This window comes from Mus caroli, unplaced genomic scaffold (genome assembly GCF_978045245.1).
Source record: "Mus caroli unplaced genomic scaffold, Mus_caroli_1 scaffold_4, whole genome shotgun sequence".
Lineage (NCBI taxonomy): Eukaryota > Metazoa > Chordata > Mammalia > Rodentia > Muridae > Mus > Mus caroli.
In genome coordinates, this window is record NW_028227259.1 from 147,168,518 (window position 1) to 147,193,764 (window position 25,247).

Genomic DNA, 25,247 nt, shown 5'->3' on the forward strand with positions numbered 1-25,247 from the left:
ATGATATAAGACCCTGTGTCAACAATGACAAAGGGGGCCAGAGAGATGGCTCTGTGGTTAAGAGCACTGACTGATCTTCCAGAGATCCTGAATTCAAATCCCAGCAACCACATGGTGGTTCACAGCCATCTGTAATGAGATCTGAAGCCCTCTTCTAGTTTATCTGAAGACAGCTTCAGATAGAAAATAAATAAGTCTTTTTAAAAAAACAAAAAACAAAACAAAACAAAAAACATTAATGCTCTTCCAGAGGAGCCAAGTTCCATCCCCAACACCCACACTGGATGGCTCACAACTGCCTGTAACTGCAGCCCCAGGGGATTTGACACCCTTCTACTCTCTCTCTCTCTCTCTCTCTCTCTCTCTCTCTCTCTCTCACACACACACACACACACACACACACACACACTTAAAAATAACCTTAGCTTGGCATGGAGGTGTATACCTTCAATCCCAGCACTGGGGAGGCAAAGGCAGGTGGATCTCTGTGACTCTGAGGTCAGCCTGATCTACACAGTATGTTCCAGGACAGTCAGAGCTACATATTAAGACCTTGATTTGAAAATAAATGAGGGCTGGAGAGATGGCTCAGCAGTTAAGAGCACTGACTGCTCTTCTAGAGGTTCTGAGTTCAATCCCCAGCAACCACATGGTGGCTCACAACCATCTGTAATGGGATCTGGTGCCTTTTTCTGGTGTGTCTGAAGATAGCAACAATGTACTCATATACATAAAATAAATAATCTTTCAAAAAAAGAAAACAAATGAATAAATTAAAATTTTTTTTTAATTTTACATTTCTATTTGTTGAACCTAATTATTCAGAAAGAAGATGATGAATGCTGTGTGTGTGTTTGCGCGCGTGTGTGTGCAAGCATGTATAAGGGGGCACATAAGTGTGTAGACACGTGTGTGTACATGTGTGAATACCAGATGTGAAACAAATGAGGAGCCTTGCTCCTCAGGAGTTGTCCATCTTGCTTTCTGAGACAGGGCTTCCCCTTGACTGATGTTCACCTGAGTGGGCTAGCCTGGCTCTCCAGGAAACTCCAGGGATCTCCCTGCCTCTGCCTCATCGGCTCTGGGGTTGTGAGCACATGCCAGCATGCCCAGATTTTTATGTGGGTGGTAGGAATTAAAGTCAGTCCCTTGAGCTTTCACGACTAGGACTTTATAAATTGTAATGCTTAGGCTTTTGCCTTCTTGGTAGAAACTAGAGAGACCCGAGAAGAACCCTTCTCTGGTAAGGGGCTGAGGAACTCGGTCCATCAGATCAGCTGTGGCAGTGTCTATAGGGCATTGATGGGAGAGGGTCAGTGTATGTGGGCAGTGCCGCCCCTGGGCTGAGGGCAGACAGGGAGCTAACCATGAGCCTGGAAGCGAGCCAGCAGGCCGTGCACTGTCTTGGCCTTAGGTTCTTGCCTTGAGCTCCTGCCTCCGCATCCCTCCATGGTGCACTGTAACCTGTCCAAATAAACAGTCCACAGGAACGGGAACCAAACTAAAACACCAACTGGGCCATCTCCTCATGGGATGTCTTTGTGAGGGTAGAAATAGACTGGCTGGCCAGCAAGACCCCCAGGATGCCCCTGTCTCTGCCTCTGTCCTCACCTCAGTGTGGAAGTTGCAGACATCTGTCACACCTGGCCTTTCTGAAGATCTGAGGATCTAAACTCAACTCCTCGTGCTTGCATAGCACGAGTGTGTGCTTTTTGTTTGTTTGTTTGTTTGTTTGTTTGTTTGTTTTTGTTTTTGTTTTTGTTTTTGCGAGACAGGGTTTCTCTGTATAGCCCTGGCTGTCCTGGAACTCACTTTGTAGACCAGGCTGGCCTCGAACTCAGAAATCCACCTGCCTCTGCCTCCCAAGAGCTGGGATTAAAGGCGTGCACCACCACCACCCGGCTTGAGTGTGTGCTTTTTAATTTAAAATTTACTTGTTTATCTGTGGAGGAGCTACATGTGTGCCTTGGCATGGGAGTCGGGGATCAGAGGGCAACTTGCAGGAGTTGCCTATCTCCTTCCACCGTGTGGATACCAGGGGTTAAACCTGGATCACTAAGCTTGGCATTAAGTGCCTTTAAGTCATCTTATTAGCCCCATGAATGTCATCATCATTACATTATGTGTGTATTTGGGGGCAAATGGACATGAGTGCAGGCTGTCCTCAGAGTCCAGAAAAAAGTGTCAGATTCCCTGGAGCTGGAATTATGGGCGGCCTTACACAGGTACTGGGAACCAAATGCAAGAGTAACAGGGACTCTTAACCACTGAGCCATCTCTCCAGCCTCCTGTGCATGTCTTCTTAATGCTGCCCCTCTGGGTCAGACAGTTCTCAGTATGACACAGCCTATCTCCCCTCCCTCTCTTGCCCCAACTGCTGCCTACAGACGTCAGCTGAAGATGTAATTATTGGTAATCATTAACATCCAGACTACAGTAATCCCACAGGTCCTGACCTCCCCGCTTGCCTTCTTGCCCCATCATGCTCTCTGCCTGACAGATCTGACCTCAAGACAGAGCCCCAGTGCTGTGGAGGTCTGACCCTCGGCCTGGGGACACTGACGATTTGGGCTTAAGATGGATCTAAGATAAGGGGACAGCAAAAGGCTACCTTAACTCCAAGGGTGCAGTGGCCCCAGCTGTTCATATGTACACTACTACAATAATTGGTAAAATACAAGTGTGGGCCAGCAAGATGGTTGAGTCAGTTAATGGGCTTGCTGCCAAGCCCAACAACCTGAGTTGGATCCCCAGAACCCACAGGTGGAAGAACTGATTCCTGAAAGTTGTCCTTTCATTTCTACATGAAGGCCACACTCATGTAAACACACACACACACACACCTTGTGATCAGCAACCACTATGGGCATAGTCTATGGGATCCAGTCCTTTAACCTGTGAGATCTGTGCTATGTTTAGGGGTTGCTGTTTTAAACAAATTCAGGAGAGTTGGGGAATCAACTCAGTGAAGAAAGCTCTTGTCGTGCAGGCATGGGGACTGAGCTCAGATCCCCGGCACACACATAAAGACTGACTCAAGGCTGGCCTCAGTGATCTGTGAGCCAGGGAGATGAGAATCATAGGCAGGGGAGTCCCAGGAAGCTCTGGGGTAGGACAGCCTAGTGTACACAGTGGAGAACACAGGACCCTGCCTCAAACAAGGTGGAGGGTGAGGGCCAACACCTGAGGTCATCCTCTGACCACACATGTTCCATGACACTCACACCACCGCCAACATGCACATGCAAACATGCATATATACACCATACATGCACACACACACACACACACACACACACACGAGTGTTTGTGAATCTGCACACATCAACTGAGGTGGTGAGCAAAAAGAAAAGGGATAGAAATGAATTAAAATAAAGACCCGTGATGTGGGGGAGCCCACATAAGTGGTGTCTGCAGTGCTGCAGGTCTAGACCCTGCCGCAGGGGAACCCACATATGTGGAGTTTGAAGTGTTACAGGTCTGTTCAGTCATCCACTAGGAAGGCTGAAGCAGGAGAATCACAACTTAAGGCCTTCCTGGCTCTAGAATAAGTTCAAAGCCAGACCAGGCTACAGAGAGAGTTCAAGACCAGCCTAGACATTGTAGTGAGACCATATCTCAGAAAAAAAAGAAAAAAGCCACTGGCCGGGGAGATGGCTCAGAGCCTGAAGACCTGAGCTCCCTTCGTGGAATCCACATAAAAAGCCACATGTGGTGGTGCACATCTGGAACCCCTACACCCTTAGGAAGAGTCAGGAAGCAGTGACTGGAGGATTGCTTAGAGGCAGGCAGGCTGGCTAGCCTGGAGTGTGAATCATGGCGGAAACCACAAGAGAGATGCTTCCAAATCTGTCCCATACACGAAGTGGTATGCCCTTGCCCACATAGCCTACACACAGAGAGAAGGGATTATTTTTTTAAGATTTATTTATTTATTTTATGTATATGAGTACACTGTAGCTGTACAGATGGTTGTATGCTTGTGGTTGCTGGAAATTGAACTCAGGACCTCTGCTCACTCCAGCTCCGCTCGCTCCGGCCCAAAGATTAATTTATTATTGTATATAAGTACACTGTAGCTGTCTTCAGACACTCCAGAAGAGGGCATCAGATCTCATTACGGACAGTTGTGGTTGCTGGGATTTGAACTCAGGACCCTCGGAAGACCAGCCAGTGCTCTTAACCGCTGAGCCGTCTCTCCAGCCTGGGATTTTTTTTTTTTTTTAAGGGATAAGAAAGATAGTGATGTAGCTTGGTGGTAAAGGGTTTGCCCAGAATGTGGGACATTCTGGTTTCTAAACCCAATTAATTTTTTAAAAAATTCCCAAACTCATGGCAGGGAGCGGGGGTTTCGTGGAGGCGGGAGGATCAAATCAAGGTCTTAAGGTCCTCCTCAACTAAATGATGAGTATGTGGCTAGCCTGGGGCATATGAGACCCTGTCTCAAAAAACACAAGTGTAGGAAGAGAAAAAGGAGGAGCAGGGACAACAGAAGGGATCAGAGCTTATGCTGCAAGCAGAGACATAGTTTTCCTTGAACACCCAAGTTACCAGTCCATGGAGGGCATTGCAAATAAGGGTATGGGGACTAGTTGTCTCTGGCACAGATGCTCAAGGGTCACTGAGTACTGGAAGTCACTGGGGATGTGAGCTCCATCAGTAGCACAGCCCGTAGTAGTCCTAAGCGGGACTGTCAACTGACACCAGGCAGGCCCAGGAGGAGCTTCTCCACCACTCTGGGCCCGTGTACCTACTGCTGCAAACAAAGGATGGCTGCACACGCGGATCCACAGGAGACTACCGCTTGACTTTATAAAGCCAGGCAATCCCAAGAACTACATGTACCCAAGTCAGTTACAGATTCCCCATTGTTCTACTCCTGTGAGGTTCCAGGGGTAGTTAAAATCGTAGGGAGATAGAGTAGGCTGAGTGTGGTGATGCACACTTGTGATCCCAGGACTTTGGAGGCAGAGCCTAAAGGGTTAAGAGACCAGCCTCAGGCTAAGGAGTGAAGGGCTTGTGGGGAGACGAGAAGCTAAGGCGATGAATGGAGAGAGAGTCAGCATTTAATGACTACAAAGTTTCATGTCGGGAAGATAGAAAGTTCTGAAAGCCAGTGGCAACATGAAACTTTGTAGCCATTAAATGATGACTCTCCATTCACAGCCTCAGCCTCCAACTCCCATCATTCTCTCTGTCTCCCGCTTCTTCACACCGCAGCTAAAGAGATTTAGAACTCTGGGAGAGTTGCTTCATTTCCTAAAATCCAATCGTATTACCAAGAAAAAAATCATTGAGGTTTGGTCTGTTGCTATGTATTGTAAGGCTAAATATTGACTCTGGTTGCCCTCTCCACCAGAGATAAGGAGTTTCTCATGTAGACCCAAGTGATGCTATGTAACCTTGCCCCCCCCCCAAGTTATCCCTGATTGGTGAATAAAGGTGCCTACAGCCTATAGCTGGGCAGAAGAGAGATAGCTGGGGTTTCGGTTCCAGGGCTTGAGGTCAGAGAGGTGCTATGAGGGGAAGAAGAGAGAAGGTAGAGAGAGGAGAAGATGCTATGGGGTAGGTGAGTCGTGAAAACATGGCCATGAGGGCTGACCAACTGGAGTTAAAAGCAGCCCGAACGGAACATGGCAAGTCATATCTCGGGGCTGTTGGCAGGGAAGTAGACATAATAGCTTGAAGGGTAGATATCTACCCAGCGGTAGTGCTGATTAAAGCTTATTATTTATGGCTTGTATCTGGGAACTAAATGATCAAAGGCAGGGTAGAAACCCTCCCCCATTGAGATTAATTAATGTTACTACAACAAATCATCTTATTTAGATTATCTCATCACTGGTTTGGAAATAGAGCTCATTGGTAGGACACTTTTCCTCTCATATGCAGGAGGCCACCCCTTGCCTCTCTGAGACAGAGTCCCACTGTGCTGCCTAAGCTTGCCTCCAATGGGCAATCCTCCTACCCCAGGCTCCCGGGTACTGGAGCGAAGGCGCAAACTATCACATTGAGCTTTACACTGTATATTTTAATGCTATAGACTCTTGCTGTCTCCAGAGAAGTCTCTGTGAGGAAGGGAATGGTTTAGATCCCCCGCTGTGCAGAACAGAACCCACCAGCCACAAGCATCTCGTGCCCTGAAAATGTGCCCAAGGTAGCTGAGACACAGACTCACTAATTTTATTTAATTCAATTATTCTGTTTAAAATAAAGTAGCCACAGGTGGCTTGTGTTATTTTATCTGACAGCAGATCTTCACTTTGGGGCTGTCAACAACTTGAATTTAAGGGAAAAAAATGTGTATATAAATAGCAGAATAATTTGGGTGCAGTGACATCGAGAAAAAAAGAGTTAATCAGCAGATCATGGTAGTGCAGAGCTGTCACCGCAGCTACATGGGAGGCTAAAGTCAGTAGATGAAGATTTCTAGGTCAGCCTGCAAGATGCTGTCTCAAATAAATAAAGAAGTAAATAATACCAAGGCTTACAGTATGCGGCTTCCTGTCTATATCCTTGCAGCAGCCTACAAATGTCTGGCCAATACAAGAAGAAATGAAGGGTTGCCCTGTAGGTGCCAGGCAGTGAATGAATGCATGAGACCACAGGAGATGCCAGGCAATGAATGAATTAAGGAGAGGACCTGCAGACTGCATGTTCTGAGAGCCTCTCCAGTTCCTACCCAAGTGTGGGTAGCCAGGGCAGCTCCGAATCTGACTCAGAAACTCTTTGTCTTTGGGGAATAAGTTTGGGGGTGCTCTGCTACAGAGTCTATTCTTCTTCCTGTACTTGGCTGCTGTTGCCATTGTTGTTGGTTGGCGTGGGTGTGATGTCCCCGGAGAGCAGAGAGTCGAAGCAGCCACTTAGGCAAACCAAATGTGGATTTCAACATCCAAGGATGGATGTAGGCTGCTTTGCTGGGCGAGTTTTACAGAGACAGGTTGAAGAGAAACAAACTAGATACAGGTAAAGACAAAGTGAGCCAGAGAACGAGGAGCCAGAAGATTAGAACAGGTTACCAAAGTTAGTATGAGGCCAAGCAGAGCAACTCAGGAGAAGCCAAGAGAAGCCAGACTGAGTCAGTCAGTTTGGAGGGACGTTTGAGCCAGAACAACTGAGTTGAACCAGCCAGCCAGAAGTCAAAAAGAAGTAGGAAGGTCTATTCAGCAGCAAGTCTCAGCGGTTGAACACATTCTAGGCCTAAACAAGATTGTAGAGAGGCTAGAAGCTTCGAGGACTAGGCCTAGGTAGCAGACAGAGGCTCTAAGTCTTGGAGACGACAATTACTTCAGACAACTAAAAGATACTTTTACAGGAGGCCAAGACAGGAGACTCTTCAGTCTCTTGAGAGCAGCCAGTGGCAAACAAGAAACCCGCTCTCCAACAAGGCAAAAGGTGATGATCCGGCACACAAGATTGTCTGCCTGTCTCCGCAACTGTGCTGTGGCACACGTGTGTGTCCGCACATACACACAGGCAAGTATATATATATATATATATACACATGCCCACAGAGAGGAAGACAATGTCCCCAGCAGCAAACCAGCTGGCAAGGGGTGATGTTGACAAATGATGGAGTACCTCTCATCCAGATCCTAAGAACCCCCCTGCAGGGCCATCTGCCATAACACAGGAAGACAAACAACTGACCTTTCACCTGCATCACCCGCTCTCTATGCCCACGGAACCCCCTGAAGCCCCATAGCCTCCCAAGAAGAATTTCTCAGACAGCCCCACTGACCGCAACAGAGTGACATTCTATAAGTTACATCAAAGTCCCTCCGGAAATAGACAGTCTATAAACAACAATGGCAACCAACTCTTTGGCAGTGCCCAGGGGCTCGGGTCTGTCCCTCCAGCCACCGAGAAGGCTGTAACAGGAAGGCTGAGGGTTCAAGACTAACCTAGGCTACAGAATAAAATCTGAGTCAGCGTGGGCAGTTTAGGGAGACCCTGCCTCAAAATTCAAGTCAAAAAGAGCTGGAGGGATGGCTCAGTCAGTAAAGCACTTGCTGCACCCACGGGAGGCCTTAAGTTCAGATCCCCAGAACCCACATAAAAGTCAGGGACAAAGACAACTGGACCCCTGGAGGGCTGAGGACAAGCTAGCCTGGCCTGCACGGCAGAACTGCAGACCCATAGAGACCTGACTCAAATAAAAAGTAGAGAGCACCCGAAGACCAAGACTACAGGTTGACCTCTGACCTTCACACTTGGGGTGTGCATACATGCACCCCGGGAATGCACAGGTGAGAAAGGTGTGTGTGTAGTTCCCATGGGAGAGTACGTCTGACCATAAACAAGGCTGTATTCTGTCCCCAGCACCACTAACTGAAATGAAAACCAGAGGCTGGAGATGCACAGAGTGCTTGCCTAATGTGCCCAAGGCCCCTAGATTCAGTGGCCAGCTCCACAAAACACACACACACAAATACAATAATCACCAGGCAGTGGTGGTACACAACTTTAATCCCACCACTTGGGAGGCAGAAGCAGGCGGATTTCTGAGTTGGAGGCCAGCCTGGTCTACAGAGTAAGTTCCAGGACAGCCAGGGCTACACAGAGAAACCCTGTCTCAAAAAACAAAATGAACAAAAAAAAAACCAAAAAAAAAAAAAACCAAAACAAAAAAACAAAAAAGGGGGGCTGGCAAGATGGCTCAACGGGTAAGAGCACTGATTGCTCTTCTGAAGGTCCTGAGTTCAAATCCTAGCAACCACATGGTGACTTATAACCACTCGTAATGAGATCTGACACCCTTTTCTGGTGCATCTGAAGACAGCTATAGTGTACTTACGTTAAATCTTTTTTTTAAAAAAATACAATAACCAACACGTGGCTACATCAGATAACACAGAAGACAGCCGCTCATCATCTTCAGGTCAAAAGCTGTTCTAGAACTTAACAGCCTTTCACAGCATCATAATTCTAGCTGGAATACGAGTCTCTCCGATGTGTTTGTTTGTGTGTTTTGAGACAGAGTCTCATGTAACCCATGCTGACCTCAAACTCAATGTACAATAGCCAACAGTGACTTTGAACCTCTGATCCATCTGCCTCCTACCTCTCAAGTGCTGGGATTGCAGGCATGAGCCACACAATTCAGTTTATGCAGTGCTGTGTCTGGAACCCAAGGCTTAATGAGTTCCAGGTGAGAACTCTACCAAGTGACCCAGGACCCCAGTCTGAATCAGTGTCTTAGAAGACACTGAAGAGGCACTAAGAGTCACAGAAGGACTACCAAGCTCATCTAACAGCCCCACTAACAGGCAGAACCTCACAGTGAGGACGATGGAGTTAAACCCCAGCACCAAGCCTTCCCAAGGGCCCCACTGTGGGACAAGCTAGGACCCTATCTTTGTCTCTGTGTGGCCTTAGGAGGAATTCCAAGTCCTGCGCAAGAAACCCCACTGGGAACCATTTGACCCGGTCGCTGCACACTGAGCAACAAGGGGATATGACCTGGAACTTGGGACCCATGTGACCTGCCTGCTCATGCCCAGAGCCAACAATGGGTAACACAGGTCATAGAATAATCCCCCTGAGCACCATTTCACAGATGAGCCCAGAGGCCATTTCAGAAACAAAATTTTCCCAACACCCCCAAGTGGGAGAGAACAAAAGCATCAGTGTGCAGCTTTCAGATATGTGTTACACTGGGGATGGAAATTAGTTGCTTCGGTTTGTTTTTGGTTTGTTCTGTTTTGTCGTTGGACATGGGGACTCAATGTGGGATACTGACCTATGACCCTGAGATTAAGAGTCTCATGCTCTACTTGACTGAGCTAGCCAGGCTGCGCCCAGTGATTGAATTACCTGTTGATTCTGAACTAAGTTTGTGTGGTGTTTTCCTTCACATGGCGACTCAACTGGGTTCTAGAGAGAAAGGTACGGCCAAGGAGTGCACCCAAAAAGGCGTGGGAATTTGGAAGAGTGGGGCTGGCATAATAGTGACTCTCCAGTGGGAACTTGGCGAGTCGGGTGGTAAGATTTCGGAGCTCCAGGTTAGAGAGTCTGCCAGAGATGAGAATAAGGCCTGCCGGTGCCTTGCCGGTGATAGCGTGGACTTGCCTTTTTATTATTTCATTCTACAGGCTCCCAACGGAGCCCAGGCTAGCCTTCAGCTCACAGCTCTCCTCCCTCATCCTCTTGAACCTGCAAACAATTATTACAAACAAGGCCAATGCAGGTCAAATTGGCTTATTGGCTAGATGGGTTCTTCTTACGCTTGTTTGTGTGAGAGGAAGAGGAGGGGTACACTTACTGCACTATGCATGTACAGAGGTCAGAGAGCAGCTTGAAGGAAATCAATTCTCTCTTTCCATCATGTATAACCTTTGGGTCAAACTCAGGAGAAAGAGGACTGGTTGCTCAAGCTCCTGGCTCGGTGCCTTCCTTCCCTGCCGTGAATCAGTGTCCTTACAAGCTATGGCTAGGGGTGGATTCCCAAATGCCTTTCCTGTGCCTAACAAGCATGCATGCATGCATCTGTAGCCCAGTAAGCTTGGAGCTTAAGGCTTAAGGGAGAAGAAGCCAAAGAAGTTCAAACTGTGAGTAAGATGCCACACCTAGTTACAGGTTTGAGTCTGCTAATGACTATCAAGGTAAATGGAGACCAGCAGCCCCCAGTCCTCATGTCTGAACCGAGCCAACATGAAGCTATAATGCTGCAGAAGGAGCCGTAGTCATGTGGTCCCATGATATAGACTCGTATAAACATCTCCAAAGAAGCCCCTGTCCCAGGATTGAAACTCAAGGCTGATTCTGTCTCAGGGAGAAGATTTTATTGGTCAGAGTAAGAGCAAATGTGCTGACCACAGGACATGGTGGTGCAAGTCTTTTGTCCCAGCACTTGGGAGACAGAAGCAGGCAGATCTCTGTAAGTCCCAAGCCAACCTGGTCTCCATAGCAAGACCTTATCTCAAAACCAAAACAAAGTCTGAGAACTGAGCAGCTTCAGGGTTCATCCAACTGTGAAACAAATTAAAAATCGCATATCAGACAAAAGGCAGGTTTTATCATCTGTACAGACCAGAAAACTGAAAAATCACCAAAGAAACGAAGCCCGGTCTGTGTCCGCTATCAATCACTTAGGACTTCAAAGCTGGGACCATCAAGATGGCTCAGTGGGTAAAGGTATTTGTTGCCAACCCTGACAATCTGAGTTTAATCCCTGTCAACCACATGGTGGAAAGAGAGAGCAGAGACCCTCATGTTGTTCTATGACCTCCACACGGATGCCGTGGCACCCCCACGCCCACACGTAAAAATATAATAAAGTGTTATAATAAAATAAAAGAACCCAAGGTTTCTTCTCCCAGCATCTCGATATCAAAACAAGGAAGCGGGGGGAGAGAGAGAAAGGGGGAAAGAAAGAAGAAATGAAAGAGGGGGAAAGATAACATTGGTAGGACGGAGAAACACTCAATGTTCCTTCCCCAACCTTATCTAAGTTTGTCCATTATCTTTGTGTGTGGAGGTATATATGCATGTTAAAGGAAGGCAGTATATACACATATATGGATATACGTGTGTGCACGTGTATATAAGGAGGTCAGAAGGTCAGTTGTTCCTTGGGGGATACCAACCTTGTTTTTGAGACAGGGGCATCTCACTGGGACCCAGGGCCTGCCTGAGTACTTGAGGCTGGATGACCAGCAAGCTCCGGGCATCGCTTGTCTCCTCCTCCAGGGCACTAGGATCACAAGAATGCCACCACATCTGGCTTTCTATCTTGAGCATTGGGGTTCAAACTCAGGCCCTCATTATTGAGTGGCAAACGCCTTACCAGCTGGGCTCTTTTTCCAGCCCTACATCTGCTTTCCGTTGCCGGAACAGAACACCCAAGACATGCTAGCTGAAAGAATTAGAAGTTTGTGGGCCGGGGAAGTAGCTCAGTCGACTCGTCTACCACGCACAAGGCACTGGGTTCAGTCCCCAGCATTGCATCATAAACCTAACCCAGCACTTAGACAGATGGGGAATCTGAGACCATCCCCAGCTGTGAGTTAGGGGCCAGGTTAGGATCCACAGAACAGAGACTCTGGAGACTGGAACATCCAAGTCTATTGCTGGCTTCAGTTCTGGGGCAGTAAATCTGCAGGTGTGCAGAGAAATGGTGAGCCTGGAGGGCAGCCTCACTTCGCAACAACAGCTCTGGACATAGCTAACCCCAGCTCTAAGAGCTAGCATTTACTCAAGTGAAACAGTTCTATCTCCTACGACCCGGTCTTTTCTCAATGGCCTACCTCTCCATCTGCCACAGAGGCAATCACATCTCCATGAGCAACCAGGCATACCAGCCCACACTTGTAATCCCAGCCTTCAGGAGGCTGAGGCCAAAGGACTGCTGTCTGTGTAAGGCTGACCTGGGCCACATAGTGTGTTTCAGAGAAGCCTGGGCTATTAGGCTATAGAATGAGACATTTTCTTTAAAAAAAAAAAAAAAAAGGACTAGGGAAGGCATGACAAGATGGCTCAGCAGGTCACGGAGTTTGCCATAAAAGCCTGGCGACCAGGGTTCAATCCCTGGAATTCATAGATAGTGGGAAGGAAAGATTCAACTCCACAACATTGTCTGACCTCCATATATGTGTGGGGCACACAACCCCACATACAATAAAAATAATAGTAATAATATTGATACTCGTTCAAGACAACCAAATCAAATTAAAATGCACACCAGATAATGAAAACTTCGTATTAAAAAAAACACAATGCACAAAATAACTCACAACTAACGTGTTCAGATGGGAATCAAGTATACAAAATGTTAACTAAAATATACTCTTGTGAGTCCCAGCCCTAATTTCAGCATCCAGGGGGCTAAGGCTGAAGAATTAAGTTCAAGACAAGCCTGGGCTACACAGTGAGATCAAGGCCAGCCTAGGGTATGTAGCAAGACTGTCTCAAAAACAGGAAAAGAAGGACCAGTGTTCCCGAGCTAGACAGAGCTCTGTGAGGTCAAAGGACAGCCTGGTTTACAAAGGAGGGTCCAGGCCAGCCAGGACTTCTATAGTGAGACTTGACTCAAACAAAAAAAGAAACCTGGGTTCAGGGAGGACCCCAGAGAGCTCCACAGGGATGGAGCAGTTCCTCCACCCTTAGATTTGCTTTCTAAGGATCATCTCATATAATCCTCCCGTGGTTCCGAATGGTGGAGACTCTCACCGTTCACCGGGTCGCAAATGTGGAAACTGAGCTTTGGACCGAAGAAACACCTCGCCCAGGGGAAAGGGGAAACTCGGAGAATCCGCTGCGCTGAGCGCAAAAGCGGGGGTGACAATTACCACTCCATTATGAAGAAGCTGGGTTGTTCTAGCCCCAGGCAATGGGGTCTGTGCGTCGAGCCCAGTTCTCCAGACAGTGGGGACAGGAAAGAAGGATCTTGGTGTCCTGGCCCCTGTCTATCACCCCCTGACCCGCTACTCACCTTGCATATTTGGTTTTCTGGAAATCCAGCAGCCTGGCCAGAGTGAACATCGCCGCGGTTCCATCAGCGCCCAGACCGGGGCTGGGACGCGGGAACACCAGGAGCCGCTTCGGGAGGCGCAGCAGGTTGGAAAGGTGTCAGATCCTCGGGCTGCTCCAGGGCCTTGAACAGACCCGATCAGTTGCCTCCGGAGCCCCGAGCCCCTGAGCCTGGAGTCTCCCGGATCGCAAATCCCGAGCAGATGGTGGCGGGGGCGGGGCGGGGGCGGGATATGGGGGGGACTTGGGCGCACGCTGCCAATCGCCCGGCTGGGAGGTCCCCTCCCTCCTGCTAGCTTCTCCCCGTGTCCCCTCCACCCCATCGCTGTTCTAGCCAGCAGAAGACAGCTTGAACTAGACTGAACTGCCTCTGTTACGGCTTGCCATCCGGGCAGCACTGCAAAGCCACAGGGGACGCCTGGGGACCGAACTAGGTGGCACCCTCAGTTTACTTATTGCAGGCTCTTAGCCCTGAATCCACCCTACCATCCAGGACTCTGTCTCTAGGAACCATCTTGCTCCACCCGCTCCCATTCCACCTTCGCCGCCCCCCCCCCCACCCCAATCCCCATTCACATCCCAGTACCAAGATGGGGACACTCCATCATGTTCAGAATCTACAGCCCCAAGTCTATCCTCATGTTTTTTTTTTGTTTTTGTTTTTGTTTTTGTTTTTTGTTTTTTGTTTTGGTTTTTCGAGACAGGGTTTCTCCGTATAGCCCTGGCTGTCCTGGCACTCACTTTGTAGACCAGGCTGGCCTCGAACTCAGAAATCCGCCGGCCTCTGCCTCCCGAGTGCTGGGATTAAAGGCGTGTGCCACCACGCCCGGCTCCTCAGGTCTTCAAACTCCAGTTTTCTTTTTATTATTACTTTATTGCATTTTAATATTTTAAAGCATTTATTTTTAATTTATGTGTGTATGTGTGCAGGGTGGGGGTGGGGCTATGTGCATATGTGAGTGCGCATAAGAAGTGTGGGATCCCCAGGAGCAGGAGTTAGGGCAGTTGTGAGGCAACCGACGTGGGTGCTGGGAGTCGAACTCCAATCCTCTGGATGCACAGCAAGCACTGCTAACCGCTGAGCAAGCTCTCCAGCCGCCTGCAGTTACGGATTTATCATGCGTGTAGAGGGCAGAAGGCAACTTGCAGGAGTTGGCTTTGTTCTTACACCATGGACAACGTAGGGACAAAACTCAGGTCTTCTGGCTTGAAGACAAGCATCTTTACCTGTTGAGCCGGCTCAGCAGCCACCAGCTTCAGCTTTCTGCTTTAGGGGGGCCGTGGCTTCTTCGGAGGATGTGGGAACCCAATCTGTTTCTGAACATTTTGAACACTCCTTGAGGGAGCTGCAGGAGGCAAGATGGTCTTTGGTGTTCATGATAGCTACTATTGTTGACTTTCCACTTGGCAGGATCTAGACTCACCAAAGATATAACCTCTGGGCGTGTCTGTGAGGGATCTTATTGGTTGGGTAAGGGAAGGAAGGCCAACCCCTAAATGTGAGCTGGACCTTGACCCTGGGCTGGGGGCTGGCCTTGAGTAAAAGAAATATTGTGAACTTAATGCTAGCGTTCCTGTCTCCTAGATTCTTTTTGTTGGTGGTAGTGGTTTTGTTTTTCGAGATAGGGTTTCTCTGGGTCACCCTGGCTACCACTCTGTAGACCAGGCTGCCCTTGAACTCAGAGATCCACTTACCTCTGCCTCAATGCTGGGATTAAAGGTGTGCATCACCCCGGCATCTCTCTGCTTCTTGACCATGTATGCAAGGTGACCAGATGGGTCCCCAAATTGAGGGCAAGTCCTCTCCTCCTCCACCCATGGCTTCCCCCTTCCTAAGTCCATAGCCCCCTGATCATCTCAATTTGCTTATTTTTACCCAGTGCTAGAGGTTGAATTCAGGCCCCAGAACATGCTAGATGGACACTCCATGATTAGATTACATCTCTGGTCCCCTTTCACTTCTTTTTTTTTTCTTCAGATAGCCAGGCTAACTTACTCAAGCTGGCCTTGAACCCACTCTGTAGCCCAGGCTGACAGTGAACTTGTGATCCTCCTATCTTCGGCCTCCCAAGTGGCTGGGAACAAGGCCTCCTAAGTGGCCTTGCTCTAGTTCTTGTTTGGAATGCTGAGAAAACACCACCCACACCTTCTGGGTCAAGGGAGCAGAAAGAAGAAGCAGACTGACAGAAGACTGCCTGGTCCACCTCTGCCTTCCTCTGCTGGGCCGGGCGTGGGCAAAGCCAGAGGGCTACAGGGAGATGGTGCAGAGGGAGAAGATCAGGGCAGGAGTGGCAGTACCTGGGGGAGGGTTGGGGAGGATGAAGATGCTGAAGGAAGAGGCAAAAAGGAGGACTCTGGGGTGCTTACATGATAAGACTGATGAGCCTCAATTGCTGGCTTAGAAATTCAAGACATCTAACATGGTCATCCCACCACATGGGATACAAAGACAGCCAGGACAATTTAGCAAGATCTTATCTCAATGAAGAAATCAAAAGAGAGCAGGGCATATTACTCCAGCAGATCACTGCCTAGAATCCCCCAGTGAGGGGCTGGGTGTGGCTCAGTGGTAGAGCTCCTGCCTAGAATCCCCCAGTGAGGGGCTGGGGTGTGACTCAGTGGTAGAGCCCCTGCCTAGAATCCCCCAGTGAGGGGGCTAAGATGTGGCTTACCAGTAGAAAGTCTACTTAGTGTGTGAGACCCTGAATTCAGTTCCCAATATACAGGAGTGAAAAAGAATTAACAAAAATGTCACAAACTAATTACTCTTTATGCTAACTTTAAAAACTAATTTTAAAAATGAGGCAGAAGGCCAAGTAGTAGTGGTGCATGTCTTTAATCCCAACACTTGGGAGGAAGAAACAGGCAGAGCTCTGAGTTCAAAGCCAGCCTGATCTACAGAATGAGTTCAAGATCAACTAGGGTTACACAGAAAAACCCTGTCTTAAAACTGGGGTGGAGGGGGGGGATAAAAAAGAAAAAGAAAAGAAAGAGAAAAGAGGTAAAAGGAATGGCTAGAAGATTATTATTTATATTATGTATATTTATATATCCTAATTGGGTTGAGGACACATGTTTGTTTGCAACTCATGGTAAAATTGACAAAGCCAGATGTAGTGGTTAAAACCTCTAATTCCAGAATTCAGAAGGCTGAACCAAGAGGATCTTGTGTTTGAGAGTAACCTGAGCTGCAAAGTAAGAAGATGACAACAGAGGGGGGGGGTGTAGAGGGAGAGGAAAGAGGAGAAGGTGGTGGTGGAGGAGGAGAAGGAGCAGGAGGGGGAAACCCAGAATGGGGGTTGGAGAGACAACTTAATGTGCAACATTCTTGCCATGCAAGCACTAGGACTTGAGTTCAAGTCCCCAGTACTCACATATAATCTGGGTACAGTGGCATGACTCTATAACCCCAGTTCTAGAGACACAGGGACATTTGGTTTAGGGAGCTTTCTGGCCAGCCAGCCTAGCCCAGCTGGGAAGCTCAGACTGGACGAGAAACCTTGACTCAAGAATTAGGTAGTGGACTGGAGATAGCGTCATGATTAAGAGCACCTGCTGTTCTTGCAGAGGGCCCAGGTTTGGTTCCTAGCACCCACATGGTAGCTAAAAACCACCCTTAGCTCCAGTTAAGGGGATCTGGCTCCCTCTTCCAACCTCTTTGGACACTAGATATGCCTGCAGTGCATATATGTACATGCAGGGAAAACACTCAAAGCATAAAATAAAAATAATAAACCTTTTTTAAAAAAAGATGGAAAGCAATAGAAAAAAAAGATCCAATCTTGACCTATGGCCTCCAAGTGGACAAGTGTGGACACACACACAACAGAGTGAGCCAGGCTTATGTGGCCCGTATACTATGGTATGAGTGGAAGACACTGGAATTCAGGAGGACCAAAAACATTCCTGAAGGATATGGCGCATGGGCACAGGCTATCTGCGCTTGAATCTCAGTCTCTGCACTCTGAGCTCACTGTCAAATACATTAGTAGAAACATTACTAACTTCTCCTGACCTCCAGGAGACAAAAACCAAATAGAAGCAGAGAGAGTTAAGCCCCAGGTCGCACACCAACCACAGGTCCAAGCCTCTCTATCAGATGCATTAAATCCTACTGTCTGTCTCCCAGCAATGTCTCTGACCCAGCTCTCAACCTCAACTCAGGTCTCTCCTGACATGGCCTGACCCTTTCTTGATCACCTTTCTTCCCACAGAGTCCAAGTAAGATCCCAAGTGGTCACTGGTAGCCACAGTTCCTAGGGGACCTGAATCAGACCTCTCTAAGGCTATGCCCTCCTCCTTGGCCTAAACTGTTTGCCCACCTCACTGCTATCCACTTTTAAGCAGGTCTTGACAATGGGCCTGTGGCGACCACTGGGAGACCCCTGGAATAAAACGTTCAGTCTAGAAACGGATATTTCCACCTCCATCAGCTAAAGAAGTTGAATAAAAAATAAGTTACTATTTTTACTGCTGGGATGTGGTTGTTATGGCAACAAAGGGCCTGACTCTTGCTCCCGAGTGGGGGTTGGGCTATGTTTGAGGGAGAAGGGGGAGGAGGTGGCTGGTGGGGTGGTCAGCAGCAAGGAGGGAAGCCTGAGGATCACAGGTCTGTCCTGTATGCATCATAGGGACCCTTGGCCACCAAAACTACACCTTCATAGTTCCTTACCACACCACCTCCCTCCTGTCCCCCTCCCTCCCTTTCCTCCTCGTTCTTTTCTTTTTTATACTTTCATAGTGTTGGGGATTGAACCCAGGACTTACATATACCACCCAAGCACTTTCTGACAAAGGAAGGCTGGAGCACTGGAAGAGGAATTCTGCTTCAGTGGTAGAGCCCCTGCCTAGAATCCCCCAGGGAGGGGCTGGGGGCGTGGCTCAGTGTAGAGGCCCTGCCTAAAATCCCCCAGTGAGGGGCTGGGGGCGTGGCTCAGTGGTAGAGCCCCTGCCTAGAATCCCCCAGTGAGGGGCTGGGGGCGTGGCTCAGTGGTAGAGCCCCTGCCTCGAATCCCCCAGTGAGGGCCTGGGGCGTGGCTCAGTGGTAGAGCCCCTGCCTCGAATCCCCCAGTGAGGGCCTGGGGCGTGGCTCAGTGGTAGAGCCGGTATGGAGCATACTTGAAGCCCTGTTTCCATCCGAAACAACGCTGTAAACAAAGAAGTGAACTTTTTTTTTTTTTTTACAATGATAGAAAAGAGCCACATAAGTGACAGACACTTAAATTTACTGATTAAAAAGGAACAACCAGTTTTAAACTGTCCCAGTTATAGCATATATTGTTAGGCAAAGCTTGTGGCTGGGCTGGTGGTGTGGCTGCATGGCACAGTCCTCACTAGCATACAGAAAATTCTGTGCTCCATGCCCACACCTTCCAATCCAACCTTCCATGTAAGGTTATGATAGGTGTCCCCAGGAAACCAAGCTCTATGAGGTCGGTGACACTGGAACTCCCTTCTCTACTTTGCCAGCTCTCCTTGACCTAAAGCCACTTGCACCGTTCAATAGACATTGATTTCCCTCTGACTGTTGTAGGCTTCCAATCCAACCTTCCATGTAAGGTTATGATAGGTATCGCCAGCCCCTCACTGGGGGATTCTAGGCAGGGGCTCTACCACTGAGCCACGCCCCCAGCCCCTCACTGGGGGATTCTAGGCAGGGGCTCTACCACTGAGCCACGCCCCCAGCCCCTCACTGGGGGATTCTAGGCAGGGGCTCTACCTCTGAGCCATGCCCCCAGCCCCTCACTGGGTAATTCTAGGCAGGGGCTCTACCTCTGAGCCACACCCCCAACCCCTCACTGGAGGATTCTAGGCAGGGGCTCTAACAACCCCTCAAGTACTTGTCTGCTTGTCTATAGACATTACTTTCTGCATCATTTCTATGATTGTCATAGAATCAAAAGATAAACCCAGCCTCATAGAAGGAGAGCCATTCTCCACCTCCACCCCCTGCTGACCTCCCTGCAGGCTCTAGACTCCTCTTTCAGTACCTCAGCCTCCCTATTTGGGCAAGGCCCCCATCTGGGCACTGTTTCTTTCATGTGGGACCCACGGGTAGATCAGAGTGACAGAGCTGGTGGGAGCTACCACCTAGAGGCACACATAAGTCTGAGGAGGGGGAGGGAGCAGCAAAGATAAACAAATCTGGTGTGGTCAGCAGAGATTTTTATCAGGAGCAAGCACTGCCCTGGGTGAAGTCCAGTGAGAACTGAACTCATTGTGGGCTTGCACAAAGGTATCTAGGTAGCTCTCTCTCTCTCTCTCTCTCTCTCTCTCTCTCTCTCTCTCTCTCTCTCTCTCTCTCTGTGTGTGTGTGTGTGTGTGTGTGTGTGTGTGTGTGTGTGTGTTCATGCCTGTACTTGTGGAAGCCATAGATCAGTGTCAGAATCATGCTTAGAATCCAAACACTGTAATTCTCCTTTTATTACATTTATTAATGTATTCTGGGGAGAGGAAAGCATGGGAGAGCCCAGGTGTGGAGGGCAGAGAACAACCCGTGAGCGTTGATTCCCTCCTTCCACGGTGTGGGTTCCAGGGCTCAGACTCAGGTCACTAACCTTGGCAGTAAGTACTCACGAAGCCATCTTGTACTATCTTGGCTTTTGAGATAGAATTTCTCACTAGCATGGATATTATGGAACTTGGCAATTCAGCTAGTCTGACTGACCAAGAAGTCAGGTATCCTCCTGTCTCTGCCTCCCTAGAGCCAGGGTTAGAAGTGCTGGCCACCACCCCCTTTTTTGGTTACATGTGTCTTAGAGGATAAAGCTCCAATCCTCAGGCTTGTGCAACAAGCGCTTTGTGGACTGAGCCATTTCCCCAGGCCTTTATTTTTGCAGAGCTAAGAGTGAAACCAGGGCCTTAAACGTCCAATGTTAGCATCCTACCACCGACCTCCTCCTCCTCCAGCCCTTTTTCCTGAGACAGTCTTACTATGCAGCCCAGACTACCCCTGTACTTGAACTCTCTCTGCCTTGTGCTCTGGACTGCTGGGATTACAGATACGAACTACCATGCCCAGCTAGTTCTGGACATTTTAAAAGCGAGGAATAGGTTAACCAAATCTGACAACACACCTCTGAAATGCTAGCGCTTTGCAGGAGGATGAGGAGTTCAAGGCAAGCGTGGATGCTACAGGTAGGTTTAAGGCTAACTTGTGGGCTACATTGTTTTTAAAGAAGAAAAATGTGCTCAGAGGGAAAGCCCTGGGAGGAGACTTTGTGGGGTCAAGGAAACAGTTACAAAAGGCTGCAGGAGCTCCTGTCCTGGTGAAGCCCTGCTTGTCTGCTAAAGGCTTATCAGTAGCCAAGGCTGTTGTTCCTGAGAGGAGGGTAGAAACAATTCTTTCCCAGCCTTGAGCTTTCTCTGGCAACCTTTCAGAGAGTCTCGGGTTATCTCAGGATGTGGCCAATGACCTGGTAGAAGCTGAGACAGAGGCTAAGATGGAAAGAGAACTCATGGGAGTCTGCCTGGAGTTCCATCAATGACTTTTGGGGGGCTTGGGGGTGGCTAGCCTGGGTGGCAAGAGATGAGAGGAAGGAAGGAAGAAGGGAGGGGTGGAAGGAAGGAAGGAAAGAAGGAAGGAAGGAAGGAAGGAAGGAAGGAAGGAAGGAAGGAAGGAAGGAAAGAAGGAAGGAAGGCTGATTTGTCTGCCTACTTCTGTAGAAAGCTTGCCAGATCAGGGAGAGGCAAGATGAGGAAACAGACAGAAACAGGATGGGAGCTGGTGGGCTGAGTGGTCAGAGGGAGAGAGCCTGGGAGGAGGGGGAGAGTATTCAAGAGGGACGGACAGTGGGAGAGAGAAGTCACCAGGGGCTGAGGGGAGGAAGTGGGGAAGGCAACTGGTAAGAGACAGGAAAGAGGACTCAGAAGGAGGTGGCAGCTGGCTGGGGAGGAGAGGTAAAGAAGCCATCACTGGCTGGTGGTCTCTTGTGGACCCTTCACTCTGGTATTTTACTTGTTGATTTATTTGCCATGGGAGCCGGAGCCATGAGGGAATGTATGAGGAACAATGAGTCCCCGAGTCAATGTGTATTGCAGACAAGGACAGATGCCTCAGACCCATGAGAACTGGCAAGCAAAGCCTCCCTTCTGCTCTGAGGGCTGAAGTTTCTCCAGGATGACTGCAACCCGAGACTTAGCTACAGATACCTCCCGTTCTGACTCTCAAACCCCTTTCCCTGGGCTGGACATAATAAACACTGTGAGGTACCAGACTGATCAGAGCAAGTACAGCTCACCTGATCCCAGTTTATCTGTGTCTGTCTGTCTGTGTATCTGTGTATCTTTTCTGCATTCCATTAGTGCCCCAGTCAGGTGTCCAGGACCAAGCCATGCTGGAAGTGTAATCTGCCCTGTTTGAAAGTGTCTTGCAGAGTAAAGGCTACCTGGAACTTTCTACACAGCCCCTCAAGTTCCCCTCAAACTAACATCAGTGATCCTCCTGTCTCAGCCTCTTAAGGGTTGGGTTACAGGCACCAGGTACCACATCCAACTCTAGTTTTATGTCTTATAGGACTCCATAGGAGTGGAATCATGCCTGTACTGGAGGAGTTTTATCTGGTTTTCTATGTATTTATTCTCTCTCTCTCTCTCTCTCTCTCTCTCTCTCTCTCTCTCTCTCTCTGTGTGTGTGTGTGTGTGTAATACACTAGCATGTACGAGTGATGGAAGGAGTATAGAGACCAGAGGACAAGGTTCAGGAGTCAGTTCTCTCACCCCACCACGTGGGTTGCAGACATCAAACTCACATTGCTGTTGGGTTTGGTGGCAAGCCCCTTTACCTGCTGATCCTTCTTGCTGGCCCCTTGTTTTCTTCTGGGAACAGGTTCTCACTATGCAGACCATGATGGCCTTGAATTCACTATATAGCTCAGGCTGGCCTTGATGTTTTGCTGATCCTCCAGACTCAACCTCCCAAGTGCTGGCATGATTAAAAGGTGCTGCCACCCTGGCTTGGGATCACATCTCTACAATGTGATGTCCTTGTGACCCATCCAAGGAGTAGGTAGCAGTTAGTCCTTCCATTTCATGACACTCTAGTATGCCCTGGTTTATTTGGGTTCACTATGTCATACTGCCCTGGAGGTAGGAAGGGTTGCTCCCAGTGAGCTCTAAGGCTTCTTCTCTCAGGGGACATAGCTGAATGTTTATTTATTTGGGGCTCTTCAAAATGTCAGGTCTGATGAGAAAGTGCTGGAGACAGGAGAATGAAAGGAGATCCTTCCAGAAGTTTCCTTAGACAGAGTCCTATTGTGTCAACTTTTTATGGGGCAACAAGAACAAACACCTATTTGCCCCCACATAGGAAATCAGTGACAGACTAAAGCAATAACTCTATCAAAGTCCGACTTGATGAACCAGTGAGTTTCGTGGGGGTTACTAGCAGGAGTGTGGGTGGGGAGTTACTTGGAGGAACAGAGCCTCTCAAAGCTATGCGAGCCCCTGAGAAGCCTACCCTAACCCACCACGGGCAAGGACTCATAAAACCTGCATCCATGAAGCTCTCAGGACAAAATACAAGCAGGTTAGCTTCCTCTCCCCAGCCCATCATAACTACTTCCATAACCTTGGACAGGGGGTTTGTGAATCCTTGTAATTTCAGGAACTTCCTGAGATTTGTAAGTTGTTTGCTTTCTGAATCTTAAAACGTCTCCCTTTTTTCCTGGGAGAGAATGCTTCAAATTGGAAGAAATTGGTAAATAAAAGTCAAGACCCATGCTTAGTGTCTAAAACAGTGGAGGGCTAAATGCTGTTCCATTTGGCGCCTTTTCATGCTACCCTGTGTTATTTCAGGGTTCCAGCAAAGTCAGAGCTTAGAGCTGGTCCCTCTATACATCCCCATTAACTCATCCTCCTGCATAGTTGGTACAGTCCAGATAACACCAAATAAATTACTTCCCTCTCACCTCCCCTGTGTTATTCCATCTGCCTCATCCCCTTCTGGAAGACTTCTGTTTCTTCTTCAAGGCCCAGCACTAAACTCTACAAAGCCTCAAGGTTTGAAGCCACCAGCCCCTTCTATACTTCCTTCTAACCAGCACTGGGCCTCCACACTCTACTCCATCCCCCTCACCAACAAAGGCCAGCAACACAGGCCTCTACTATGAATCAGACTATGAGTTCTTGGAGTCTGAGGGCCCTAGGATGGGATGAGAAGACAGTCTCTGGATTCGCACTGGGGTGGGCTAGTTTTTAGCAGAGCCTAGGATCTGGATGCTGCCAGGAAACAGGGATTTGTTTTGTTTTGTTTTAATTTATATTATGTTTGGTTATTCGTGAAGGCGCTGGGGGTTGGAAGACAACTTGTAGGCATCTGTTATCTTCTCCCACAGTGTGGGTCCTGGCGGCACAACTTGTCACCAAGCTTGATGGCAGCTGCCTTCATCTCAGCCAGTCCTGGTCTGATATTGTCTTTTGAGACAGGGTCTCCTGCTGCCCAGGTTGACCTCTAACTCCCTGTGTAGCCGAGAATGACCTTGAACTCCTAAAGCTAAGGTTTCCACCTCTAAAGTATTGGAATGACAGGTATATATCACCATCACCCAGTTTTGCCTGGCTTCATGGATGCTAGACAAGCACACTACTAACCAAGCTGCAGGCTTCTCTCTTTTTTAAAAGATGACTTATTTATTTTTTTATTTTATGTGCACTGGTCTTTTCACTGTAGGTACGTCTGTCTGAGGGTGTTAGATCTCCCGGAACTGGAGCCACAGACAGTTGTAAACTGCCATGTGGGTTCTGGGGATTGAACCTGGGCCCTTTGGAAAAGTAGCCAGTGCTCTCAATCAATGAGCCATCTCTCCAGCCACCACCACCCCCATCTTTCTTTTTATAAAATAAAATGTTGCTATGTGGTCCAGGCTAGCCTTGAATTGGAAATTCTCCTGCCTCAGCTGCCCAGTGCTGGGATTATAGTCTTGAGCCACCATGCCAGGCATATTTGTGATTCCCCTCCCCTCCCTTCCCCTCCTTCCCCCTCCTTTCTCTGCTTTCCCTTTCGTCCCCTCCCCTCCTCTTGCTTCTCTTATTTTGAAGGGGGAGGGGCGTTTATTTGATTTTGAGTCAGGGTCTCACTATGTTGCTCAGACTGCTCTTGCACTGACTTTGCAGCCCCAGCAGGCCTGGAACTTGGAACTCTCCTGCCTCTGCCTTCTGCCTTCTGCCTTAGCTGTGGTTCTGGGCCTGCCTGCATCACCAGGTTTAGCCCCATGGCTCCGCGCTCAAGGGCACCGGGTGCTCTTCCGCAGGACCTGAGTTGGTTTCCCAGCACCCACATGTTGGCTCACAAACACCCATAACTCCTGTTCCAAGAGATCCAACACTCTCTTCTGACCTCAAAGAGCGCCAGCCACATATGTGGTGCACAGACATGCACACATTCAGGCAAATAAAATAAATAAATCTTTTTAAAAATGTTCTGTTCTTAAAATTCTGGGAACTGATCATGAGATCTGATATCTACCCTTCCTTAGAGCTCCTGAGTGTGTATGTGTGTGAGTGTGTGTGTGTGTATGTGTGTGTGCACGCGCGCGCGAGTGCTGAGTGGGGGGCTTGAGCCCCACCCAGTCTAGGACAAACCCCTACCCCTACCCTAGAAGAGAAGCCACAGTTCAGCAATATCCTGGCCCATGGTGCCCTCTGGTGGCTGGCAGTAAAGTCCCATCAAGGTGATTACAGATAGAGAAGGAGGTGTGGGGTTTATTTAGAGCTGCAGTTCTCAACCTGTGGGCCACAACCCTTACACAGGAATCACATATCAGATATTTACATTACGA

At 48.6% G+C, this 25,247-nt stretch overlaps 1 protein-coding gene across 1 annotated transcript in view; it reads right to left on the bottom strand.

Annotated features, from left to right (window-relative positions):
- The window catches only part of Mmd2 (monocyte to macrophage differentiation associated 2), a 45,847-nt gene extending 32,177 nt beyond the window's left edge, over positions 1-13,670 (bottom strand). Inside the window, exon 1 of the mRNA XM_021162650.3 lies at positions 13,433-13,670. Within this exon, the coding sequence (XP_021018309.1) occupies positions 13,433-13,482 (50 nt within the window). The 5' untranslated portion in view covers positions 13,483-13,670. The remainder of the gene's footprint in view (positions 1-13,432) is intronic.
- Between the last annotated feature and the right edge of the window lie 11,577 nt (positions 13,671-25,247).